The sequence below is a fragment of the Amphiura filiformis genome, chromosome 5, assembly GCF_039555335.1.
Source record: "Amphiura filiformis chromosome 5, Afil_fr2py, whole genome shotgun sequence".
NCBI classification, from domain to species: Eukaryota; Metazoa; Echinodermata; class Ophiuroidea; order Amphilepidida; family Amphiuridae; genus Amphiura; species Amphiura filiformis.
The window spans coordinates 492,753-505,508 of record NC_092632.1 but is presented as its reverse complement, the minus strand read 5'-3'; the positions used below and the strand labels follow the sequence as shown (position 1 = coordinate 505,508).

At 35.2% G+C, this 12,756-nt stretch overlaps 1 protein-coding gene across 1 annotated transcript in view; it reads right to left on the bottom strand.

Annotated features, from left to right (window-relative positions):
* Positions 1–11,991, bottom strand: part of LOC140152428 (ribosomal protein S6 kinase delta-1-like) — a 28,024-nt gene extending 16,033 nt beyond the window's left edge. Inside the window, 2 exon segments of the mRNA XM_072174736.1 lie at positions 1,242–1,277; positions 11,864–11,991. Coding sequence (XP_072030837.1) covers positions 1,242–1,277; positions 11,864–11,974 — 147 coding nt within the window. The 5' untranslated portion in view covers positions 11,975–11,991.
* Positions 11,992–12,756: the final 765 nt, after the last annotated feature.

Below are 12,756 nucleotides of genomic sequence, written 5' to 3'. Positions count from 1 at the left end.
TTAATTGTCAAAAACTTTAAGCGGTACCCCAGGACACTATTATTACCCATATACGGATTCATTCAACAATTATTTATTATGTAAAATTGCTGATTAACTACTTGTATATCAAAATGAAGTGGTCAAAATCTTGCTAAAAGCATCAAAAATGTTTGATCTAAGGTAATAGCATTTATTCATTTGGACGTACCATCTGAAAGGGATCTAAAACTACCATTTTATTAATTCATTACCATAATAGCAAAATTTAAACCTATAAACTCAATATAGATATTGTTAAATCGCTCATGTTACCTACTAATACCCAGGTTTCTTCACCTTTTCATTGTATAAAGCGTTAGGTGTATGCGTATAATTCCTAATATTCTTGAAAACATATATCATACTCGTTCTTATACAATGTGTAAATTGATTCATACTCATTTGATAAATAAAATACAGAAACTGACCTAAACGTCATTTTCAAAAATAAACTAGCATAAATTGACTAAGATCATATTGATCGCGTTATAAAAATAAAAACAAATATTTTCTGGTTGAGTTAGCATTTTCCTGACACCCTGTGGTCTAAATAAAAAAAAAAAAGCGTTAATGGGAATATTCCATTTGTTTTAGGTTGATTAGTATTGCGATAGTGAAAGCATCCTGGTGGTATTCAGTAGGTAACATTGGGTTTTGATATCACATTTACTATCACACGTCCTGGATTTATTTTTCAAGATTAGTAATGGCACTTTTGGTTCCTATAAGGCCAATATGTCATCAATCAATGGGCAAAAGGAAAAAATTGTGGAGACATTTTTATTTCGGACTTTTATTTTTGGCCCGTGGACACTTTTTTGGTTGGATTCGACCATATATTCCTAACTAACAGCACGTTTTTGAAGTTTAAAAATTCGATCCAAATGTGTTTTACATGCGTTTCCCCACGCTATAATGCCATAATTTACATATGGTAGAACAAGTGTACAAAAAAGGGTATACAATACATGTCTTGGTACAAAATGTTGTTTCTATAACAAAATTGTCAATAAAAATGTTGGAAATGCAAGCAAAATGCATCAACCCACAAGAAAAATTAACACAGCCAAAAGCACCGCGCGTATGTATTACGTTCCTGTGCATTATAAAAAATCAGTGCACTCCTGGCTCTCTTATAACACTTGCGCTGATTGGCTCTCGCCATTTAAGAGTGTATGAAATTATCATTTATAACGCAATTGCTATGACGATAACCTTACCTCAATTACATCTTCTGGCTTGTTTAGGGAAAAAGCCTGTTGGTAAATGAAAACAAAACTATATAATTAACAGTGAAATAACATATAGATTGGAGTTGTAACATTTTACTTGAGAATATAATGTTCTGTGTATTGTTTGTTTACAAAGATGACTAGGTTTACAACTTATTTGGATCTAAATGGAAAACCAAGTCTACACATTGCTGCTTATTATGTGATTTCTTTGTTTTGATAATAAAAATACATGAAGATAAAAAACAAAACAAAAAAAACAAAACAACTTTATGATTAATTAAGCAGACAAATTCCTTGGTTGGAGGAGGTGTGGACACAGAGGTGTTGACACCAGTGTACGAAATAAGCACTTATCCTCTTGTCCTCTTGTCCAAAAATTACTGGGGACAACCATATTGAGATATGTACTTATCCTCTGGATAACCACTATATTTTACCTCTTAAATATGACACATTTTGGGGACAACCAAAATGTTTTGAGGACAAGCAGAATTTATGCTTAAGTTGTCCTCAGGACAACCTCCATATTTTCCTTATTTCGGACACTAGTTGACACAGAGCCATATAAAATGGTATGGAAAGGGTCCTGCACAGCACATCCTGATATAGATTTTAAGTTTAGGTCATTGTAATCCGTGTTTTCTATGCACAATTTCTGAAAGGAAATTACATGAGGAATCTGAATATTGCATTAAAAAAATTGTTGGAGATAATATAAAACATTTATAATGTTTATAGCCAAAAGTTGCAGTACGACTGTCTGGTTTATAAAACTATCTCAACACCCGGGCTCAACACCTACTAACAAAAACATTCTTGAGCAAGACATGCAGCAGCTTGAGTCCTGGCAAGATAAGTGGCTCAATCAGTTTAATCCTAAGAAGTGCAGCATAGTGACTTTTGGCACAAGAAATCTACCAAAGAATGAGTACCGGTACTTCTTTTGTAATGAATTGCTGAAATCAGAGGAGAGTACAATATACCTCAGCGTTGAGTTTAGTAACACCCTGAGCTGGAACAATCAGACCCAGGCAACTACAAAGAAGGCCCAAAAAGTTTTGGGTATGGTCAGGAGGAATTTATGGCATTGCCCTGAGAAAGAAAAATGCAAAGAGCATACATCTCCCGGGGGTGCCAGTTGAACCGTCAATGAAGTCATCACCGACCAAAATTTCGCGGTAAAAGGGTATCTTTTTAAGCATAGGCCACGTCCCGCGCGGGACGCGAAAAGGGTCTCAATTTTGGTGTTTTCTGGAAAAAAGGGTACCTTTTTTACAATAGATATGTCGGCGTTTTGGGTTCATGAAAAATCAAAGTCCAGCATTTGACGTCAGCCGCTGTTTTCGCTCCTGATTGTAAACAACTTCTTACTTCCGGTCTGTAAGTGTAATATATTAGTCTTGTGCCCGGTCTTGTACCATGATTAAAACTTCGGTGATGTTTGTGCATGCTGCCGAGCGGGCTGCATGCACAAACATCACCGAGTTTTAATCATGGTACAAGACCGGGCACAAGACAACGAATTTTGTACAAGGTACAGATACTGTGTAATCGGAATGGATTACGACATACGCTTGACTGCTGAACCAGATATGACAGGAACCATGCCTTTTGGAAATCGTGAAGTGACATTTGCCATCGCTGTTTGTCACCCGCAAGAAAACCGAAGTTAAACGGGGAAAAAAGTGCTTTATATTTCAGATTTCAGAGCTTAGCGCGGATCATGGATTCGCCCGGATTCAGCACTGAAATCAAAGGTAAATAGCTACGCTTATTAAGAAAATGCAATCACAGTTTTCATCGCTTTTGCTGATGTCTCTTGCTTTCTACTCCCGGGTTTCTACTTCCGATTGTGTGCATGGGTTGTGTACCATTCAAAAACACACCAGTCCAGAGGGTGCAAAATTCGGCACACACATGACCAATTGATAAGCTTAAAGTTGGTAAGCTTCACTGCTTAGACGATGCATTTCTCACACCAACTAAGTCATGACATGGTGAAATACATATTACATTTTACATGAATCTGTATTAATTTATTGGATAATTTATGACCTTAGAAAGTGCAGACAGTGTGCCTGCAATGAAATTCCCGGGTGAAATTGATCGAAATATCCATCGCAAATTGTGCCGCTGATAACCGGTGGATTTGGCGATGGAACGCTGGAGTATCTAGATTCAGTTGCACGTTTCGTCTCGGAATTTCGAACGCACTTTTTTCTTTCAGAGCATTTAATTTTGTTCCAAAAAGTGTTCCCATTGTCCTTCAGTATGTAATTGTTCAAACCTTATAGTTGGCGTACTACGCGAGAATTCCAGCACTACCATGCCTGTAGCCACATGTATATTTACTATTTTAACCCACTTTATTGAATTTCCTTTTACCAGTTTGAATTCGAAAGGTGGGCAGTGGAAAACAAGCTGAATGAAAAGACAGTTACCTTTCTAAAATCCGAAGACTTACATACATGGTAAGGTTGGGCCTAAATGCCCACACTATGCAATGCCAGTGCACCAGGCTGTCGGGAATCAAAGCGTACTAGAGTGCAGGTAACATTTTCCGACAAGTAATAGACCTGGTGAGTGTGTATTTGTATGTACATTTTACAAATATTGATATACAATTTCTGTGTGTACTTTAGTCATTGAAAACTGTGATCATCCCAAGGGATCATACACCACAAATGACCAAGATGGATTATACATCATGCAAAAGTATTGTGAATTTAATATGGTTCATGTATTTATTGCCAAGAATAGGAAATAAAACTTTTCCACTACAAATAACCTGTTGGTGTATGATCTTCCCAGGATGTACTTGTACTAATTGGATACCAATGAAATGATTGCAGCTTGTTTGTTGTGTATGACCACAATTTTGTGTTAAGGATGATATTCCAGGCTATTTCATATTATTTTTTTTTTTTTTTTTTTTTTTTTTCAATTATTTTTTATTTATTTTTTTTTTCCTTTTTTTTTTTCAGAGGAAAAAAACATTTATTCAAGTTTAACTTTAAACAGAGGTAAACATTAAGCATACACATGATACACAATGATATTACATGATACACATGATGAAATATAATTTCATACACACAGAGAAGCTCTCACACAACGCTATGCAAGTACAGAACCTCACATTACGAGGTTCTGCCACTACACATAGCCATGCAAAAACCTCTCCGCGTGTATGAGGGTCTAAATCTTATTCTCTACAGAGTGAATTGAAAATACCCCATCTTTTATAAAATAAACCAATATTATTGTTACATATGTAAATATATTTTTCTAATTTATAATGATTTTGCAATTCTTTCTTGAAAATGTGGATCGAAGGGTTATTTTCTTTCATTTTCATTTTATATATATGAAATCTACATAAAACTAGAATCAAATCCAAAACAATATAGCTAGGACCAACGCCAAAAAGCAGATTATCTTTTTTCCAAGAGAGATTTATATTAACTTTGTTTTCGATCCACCTTTTCACATCATCCCAAAATTTCCTAACCACATGACAATCACAAAACATATGAATCAAAGTTTCACTCTCCTCCAGACAGAAGGTACACATACTGGAATCTTTTATCCCAATTTTAAATAAAAATGCGTTTGTACCAAGGATTCTGTGAATTATTCTGAATTGAAACCACCTGAGTTTAGTACTTATTGTACATTTGAAGGGTGTATTAAAAATAACATTCCATCTTGAAGGATCAAATGTAGCTTCAAGCTTTTCTTCCCATTTTTGTACATATTTACTTAACAATTGTTTTTTTTCAAACAAGAATATTGTATATTCTTCTGGAACCCTTTTATCTTTAAAGAGAACATCAAAGTGAAATGGAATAGTGGGATAAACAAGGGTATCACCAGGTTTGTCAAAGAATTTTGGAAATGACTTTTTGATCGCCAATATTACACCACCGTATTCAACAAAATTTGTGCGAACATGAAATATACGCATAAAATCCTCCAGCAAGAGGAATTCCCTCTCTCATTTAATAGATCATTTACAAGATCAACACCAATACGAACCCAATGATGGTAATACAAACTTTGTTTACCCACTTTAATGTTTTCATTGTACCAAAGTGAACTTTTCAGTACCTCCTGTCTGGTAGTTGGTTGATGACAGTTAGAAAAACTAAACCATGCCCAAAAAACATCTTTCCAAAATTGATTCGGTTTATCATTGTTATTATTCATGAAATTCATAATATTAGTAGATCCACCCTCAATGTCCTGGATACGGGTTATACCTGTTGTCTGAAGAAAAAGCTTTACCCACTCTGTCTCCGCATTTTTAATGATTCTACGAAGCCAGGTTATTTTTAGTGCATGTCTATATGACTGGACATCAACCATTCTCACACCTCCTTGACCATAATCTTGGATCATTTGATTTCTTGTAACCTTATCAATACCTTTCCATATAAATTTATATATTATTTGGTTTAAATCTTTTATTAACTTTCGTATTGTGGATTAGGCAAAGTTAAAATCAGAAAGGTAAGCTTAGATAAAATAAGTGATTTAACTATTGTTACACGCCCAGAACTGTAAGATTACGTCTTGACCATTGGTGAATTAATTCATGAATTGACTCCATTGTTTTTACATAATTAATCTGCACCATTCTTTCAAGTGACACAGTGAAGTCAATACCTAGTGCTCTAAAACAGTTATTATTATGAATCCATTTAACGTTCAAATGATCACAAATTGTTTCATTGCTACCACTTTTTGACCCAATCCACACAACATTAGTTTTGTCTATATTTACCCGTAAACCACACATGTTTTCAAACGAATCGAGGATTTTAAAAGCTTCATTCATTGACTTCTCTGTGCCATCAAGAAAAGAACAGTATCATCAGCATATTGAGATATGCGATATTCTGCATCCCCTATTCTAATACCTTTAATATTCTGATTTTTCAACCATCATACCTAGGACTTCCGCACAAAGGATGAATAAATAGGGACTTAGTCCGTCGCCTTGTCTGCATCCTCTACCCACCTTAAAAGATTCGAAAGAAATCCATTAACTAGTACTGATGATGAAGCTTGATTATAAAAACACGAATCCATTTTTTAATCGAATTGCCAAAATTGAATTTATCTAATATTTTCATTATAAATGTATGTGATACCGAATCGAAGGCCTTTTCGAAATCAATCATGAGAAAAAGGCCAGGAATATTTTTATTCTCTGCCAAACTCATCAGGTCGTACATTAAACGTATGTTTTCTCCAATATATCGACCCGTGACAAAACCTTTTTGGTGTTCGTGTATAATATCGGACAAGCAGGATTTTAATCTGGTTGCGATGCACAACGAGGCGAGTTTATAAGATACATTTAGGAGGGATATAGGCCGCCAGTTCTTCAAAAATTGACGTGGTTTATCTCCTTTGGGTAATAAAGTGATTATACCATATTTTTGAGTTACAGAAAGTTGTCCATTTTCATACGCATAATTTAACGAACGAAGCAAATACCATACAAGATCATTGAAAAATACTTTATAGAATTCCGAACTAAATCCATCAGATCCAGGTGATTTATCATTCTTGCTGTTTTTAAGAGCATTTAAAAGTTCCTTATATGTTATAGGACCCTCAAGACTATCGCTGGGCGTTTGACAAGATTGGAGTATTTATATTTGCAAAAACAGAGTCAACATCAGCATTATCATCAGTTTCAGATTCCGAATATAAATCTTTATAAAAATTTCTTGACTCAGAAAGAATATCCTTTGAGTTGGTTAAAACAGAACCATCTGTACGAACTATTCTATTTATTGTTTTGTTAACTAAATTACGTTTTTCCATGTTCAAAAAATATTTAGACGGTTTTTCACCAAGCTCAAACCAGCGAGTTTTAGATCTTATCAAGACCCCCTTCATTTTATCTTTACGCAGATTCTCAAGATCGTTTTGCTTCATATTCAATTGTACATTTAAAGTGTGGTCACCCGAGGCGACCTTTGTAAATAATTCTGTTATCTCAGATTCAAGTTCTCTCTCAAATCGTGAAGAAACGTTCTTTTTGAAAGCTGAGTAAGAAATAGTTTTAGCACAAATTTCTAATAAAATCATTTCAAAAAACAGTTGATCATTGATTATAAACTGGATATCTCTAGGATGGATTGTGTTTAAATTTGACAAAATATATGGAGGTGCCGCATACTTCTCTACCACTTCTTTTATAGTTTTCTTCACCAAATTAACATATTCTGTATCCTTTAAAAGAGAGTTATTAAACTTCCAGTAGCCTTTGCCACGCTCAATGTCATTGAAATCTAGATGTATATCGACTAATGAATGGTCCGTCACGATAACCTGGTTTGATATCACATTTAGATAGTTTGGAATTTAATTCTGACGATATTAAAAAGAAATCAAGCGGGCTTGTTTCAAAGTATCATGTTGCCGCCATGTATATTTATGTAAATCTGGATTATTTATGCGCCATACATCCGTCAAATTCAATGAATTGCAAAGTTCTACCACTCTCTTTTTTTCATTTGGATTGTTAGCTCTAACATAATTGTAAGTATCAAGTGCCTCATTCATTACCAAATTCCAATCGCCGCATATAATTATATGTTCGTTATCAAACTCATTAATTACATTGTATAAATTATCATAGAACTCTGGTTCATCGTTATTGGGACCATATATATTAATCAATGTTATATTGCAATTATTTATTACAATATCAATTACAAGCATATTTCCTTTTGTATCGCACTTAAACTGATTAACTTTATATTCAAAATTATTATTGAATAATATTGCCACGCCCTTGCGTTGCTTTTATATGAACTAAAATAGCAATCAAATCCCCATTCAGAACGAATTATATTTTCAACATCTTTTACAAAATGAGTGTCCTGTAGACAATATAAAGAATGGTTTTTCTTCCTTAAAAAGTGAAGTACATCTCTACGTTTTTTTTACATTGGCTAAACCTCGACAATTCATGGAAGCTATTGAGAAGTGTTTGTTCATGTCACTAGTCATGTAAATGTGGGAATCCTATTTGTAAACATGGGTAGGCCTACACAAAATGGAATGATATGAATACAATGTAGTCGATCACCCTTTCCGTCTTTAATTCCGTAACTGATTTTGAACATAATAAACATTTGTATCCCAATTGTATCACAATAATATATTTCATAGTTTACATCATGAACCTCTTGATTGATTGTAGTTTGTTTTCCTCTGTGTTTTTTACATCGAAAATACAACAGACAACTGTACATACCAAAACACACACACATACACACAAAAGCGAAAAAAAATTGATCTCGTCTGGCAAAAAAATAAATAAATAAACAAAATTAAATTTAAGACAAAATTAAATTTAGACTCACTTGAAAAGGGCCACAAATTGACAAAAAGCAAAATTTAGAAGTAACAGTGATCGCGAGACCACTTCTTCTGTTTCATATTATAACAGAAATTGTATGTAAAGGGATTGGAAATACACTAGGTAAATATTGCTTTCTACCTTCGTCAGTGAAAAGGGTCATTGGGACATGTAAGTGATATGGGTACCTTTGTTTGCACCATGGCTGTGGTCAGTGATTTGGGTATCCTTTTTTCATAGCAGGTCAGTGGTAAGGGTTACCTTTCAGCCCTTGGGCATGTCAGTGTTTTGGGTGAAAAATAAAAGTGTCTGGTCAGTGATGACAACATGCAATGGTATATGAGTGGCACCCCCGGGATACATCTCACTTGTGCGACCACACCTCGAATATGATGCGGGAGCTTGGTGCCCATATACATTAGGAAGAAAAACATAACATCCTTGGAAAGAATCCAAAGACAGGCTGCTCGTTTTTGTAAGAAAGGATATTCAAGGGACAAGGGAACAGTTACAAAACTCCTCTCAGAACTGGATTGGGAAACACTCGAAACCAGGAGATTAATGCGCAGATTGTCCTTGTTATACAAGATCCGCCATTGACATTTGGCAGAGTAAATACCTCACACCAAACTCAAAGTCTAGCAGACAACATAGTCCTGCCAGCAAGACTTCAGTCTTTATCATAAACATAATGACATCTAGGTATGACGAGTTACAGTTACTGGAACTAGCAGACAAAATAGCCAGAAATATATCAAGCCAGCGACCATGATTGAGGTGTATAAGGACTCATTTTCCCCCGCATTAATTGATCTATGCTATACTTCCTGCCCAAGTAGTGGAAGCAAAAACATTGCAGGGCTTCAAGACATCAAGGCAGCCATTGTCACGATTGTAGTGATGTTGAACTTGGGACTTCACTTTACATTAATTAAGTCTTCTACCACAGTTGCTTGAGAAATTCTATTTCTCTCCATGTATTTATTTTTTTCTGCACATCTCCATGCAAGTTCTCATGCTTCAAGCACAACGTTGGCTTACCAGAACCAGAACCAGAAGTCTCACACATGCCGGATCTGGATCTGGATCTGGATCTGGAAAATACTCTCAACGCTTCCTGATTGAAGCCAGACGAGAGGGAAGGCATCAGTAAAGCTGAATTTATACTCGATCGCTTTTGCAGAAAAGCGATTTTCACGCATGCTCAATGTTTACTTACATTTCCAGAGCGTCAAGCCGATCAATCGATTCAAATCGCGGAGGCAAAAACGACGTCGCTTTTGCAAGTTGAAAAAATCTCAACTTCCCAGCGATATCGCTTGACACGTGAATGCGTCAACCAATCATATACAACCAACTGGATCTATTATTTTGCTAATTAATTTACCTTTCTCGATTTTTAACTTTTGGTGATGAATTAATTCAAAGCAATAATTATTGACAGCAACTGATGTTTTAAAATGTATTTTGTGGCATTTAGAATATTTTATTTGTCGTCTGCAATCGCTATCGCCGTGATAAGTATAAATGCAAAAGCGACGGGCGATGCATCGCAAAATTCGGCGATTGGAAATCGCTTTTCAAAAGCGATTAATCGCATCGCTCGGCGATCGAGTATAAATTCAGCTTAAGGTTACACAAAGAGACGTATAAAAAACGTATAAAAGACGTATAAAGTTGTTCTCTAAAACAGAGTTTTCTCAGTAATCAAATATCGCAGCGAGTGAAATGTTGGTGCATTGGATGTAACTTAACATTTTTGTGTGTGTTATATACAAATTATTAGAATAAATTTGAAAATCCTTCGTTTAAAGCATTTTTACCCACCATGTACACAAGATCAAAAACACGTTCCATGAGGTTTTTTTCAAATGTGCGCTCCGTATAAATCCACACCGAAGCGATTGTTTTCTTCTTTTTCAGTATTGTATTACAAATCGATCAAAGAAATAATGTTGCCATGGGGAAGAACCAAATACAGTACCGATTAAATTTTAAAAGCCCGTTTTGGGGGAAAATTTTGGAGAATTTGCTTGAGAAAAAGCTGGTTTGTGAAATTATCGATATCTTGATTACGAGACGTTAATTTAGACATCTGAATACCTACATTATTTCTCAACATTCTGCCAATTGCTATTCCATTTGATTTTCACTCCAAATTGAAGCTAGTTTTGCAAAAAGCGAGGTTTTCCTCCATCAGTTCGCGTTCAAAATTTCAGCGCCGACATGCGTGTTTATTCTAAGAGCCATAATGCGGACGCGATTGTAATCATATGTAATTGCATCCAATTACAGTAATATCATCCGCTTTGAGAACAGTCAATTGCGTAAGCTGAGCTATGGCCCAGTCGATAGAGCGTTGGACTGGGAATCTAATATGAACTATTTTTGTGGGTTCGAGTCTCCGTGTGGCTGAATTTTCTTTTTTTTTCTCTTTTCTCATTTTTACTTCCTTTCTTTCCTCTTTTCTTTCTCCCTTTCTTTTTTCATTTCTTTTTTTTTCATTTCTTTCTTTCTTTCTTTCTTTTTCCTTCATTTTCCTTCTCTCTCTTTCTTTCTCTTTTCACTATTTCTTTATTCTTTCTTGCTCCTTTCTTTTTAGTTTTATTTGATTGATTCGCTGAGTGCAGTGAATCGTGATTGATTGTTTTTCACTTTATATAGGCCTAATTCAGAAATTTGTAGGCCTGCTAAGTCTGTCTTGTTGATTTTCATCCCAAATTCGATTTACAAATAATTGCTTTTTGATATTGTTTTTGTTGCCTACCCTTACATTGTAATCAGGGAATAGCAGCATTGATTTCATCAAAGATATCAAGGCTATAAATTCAAAATGCCCCAATCAATTTTAAAATTTATAAAATCCTTGTGAAAATTGCGAAAACGGCTTGTGCCACCCCGGCATCCGAGCTCCGGGCACGAGCTAAGCCAAGTTTCATAGCGTTTTCATGTCTTGACCGTGGATCGATATTCTATTGTAAGTAGGCCTATTATACGTCCCGATGCGCTTGTTCATTTTCTGCATGGCTGTTTCTGTTATGAACTTACGCCCCTCTGAAATCAAGCGCATGAAAAACTCTCGGCTAACCTTAAAGCATCAGTGATAAGCTTAAGTTATTTAAATTATAATTAAAATACATAAGCTTACAAGTTACATTATGACTTTATGTTAAAACAAATAATCTAAACCTCCATTGAATACATTAATCAATGAAACGTATACCTTATAAGTAACTTTGTACACCGTGAATCCCTTCACATGCTTGGTGGGCTCGGTGACAGTAAAACTTCTGATCCATTTTTCCTTCGGATTCCCTACCAGACTGGAAGCCATCTTCAGTCACGGGAAACGTCGCAATGTGTTGCTCGATGGTCGTTCAAAGTGGAGTGTGAACATTATCATTTCGGCTTATGCAAAAAAATTATAAGCTAAATTTTATAACATACTCTAATAATATAATTTCAGATTGAATTTTGATCCATATTTTGAAAGAAATAGTTATAAAATATTAAAAAACTAAATTTTACATTAAATTTGACTCATCTACAACAGTGTCTAATTAGCAAGTCATGTACCCACCATGAAATGAATATTCAATATTTGACGTCACTTTACTCAATCAAAGCAGTAGGGGTGATGGGGGCGGGATGGGCATGGTGGGAGGAGAGCACTTTTGGCAGGCAAATGGGGGAAAAGTAATTTTTAACATGTCAAAAGGGGACAAGAGATTCTTGGCAGGTCAAAAAAGAGGGGGATTTTTTTGGCAACTCAGCACCAGAGTATTTTTAGGAATCATTTGGTGGGGGAGGGGGCAAAATTGCCGCAAAACCTGAGTGGAAATCTTCGTTAAGCGCAATAAAAATTCCTTTAAAAGGAATAGGGTGGGCAAATGAAAAATTGTCAAGAGAAATGAAAGAATGAGTAAGTCAAGTTCACAATTAAAAACAGGGAAAATATGACACAACATCGATTTCCAATAGGGGAATAACACAAAACGTATAAACAAAGTTAAAAGAGTTTTTAACTTTATACGTTTATAGGCCTACGTTTGTTATTCCCCCATTGGAGGTTGTGTCATATTTTCCCTGATTTTAATCTGATCTATTGCTTATCCT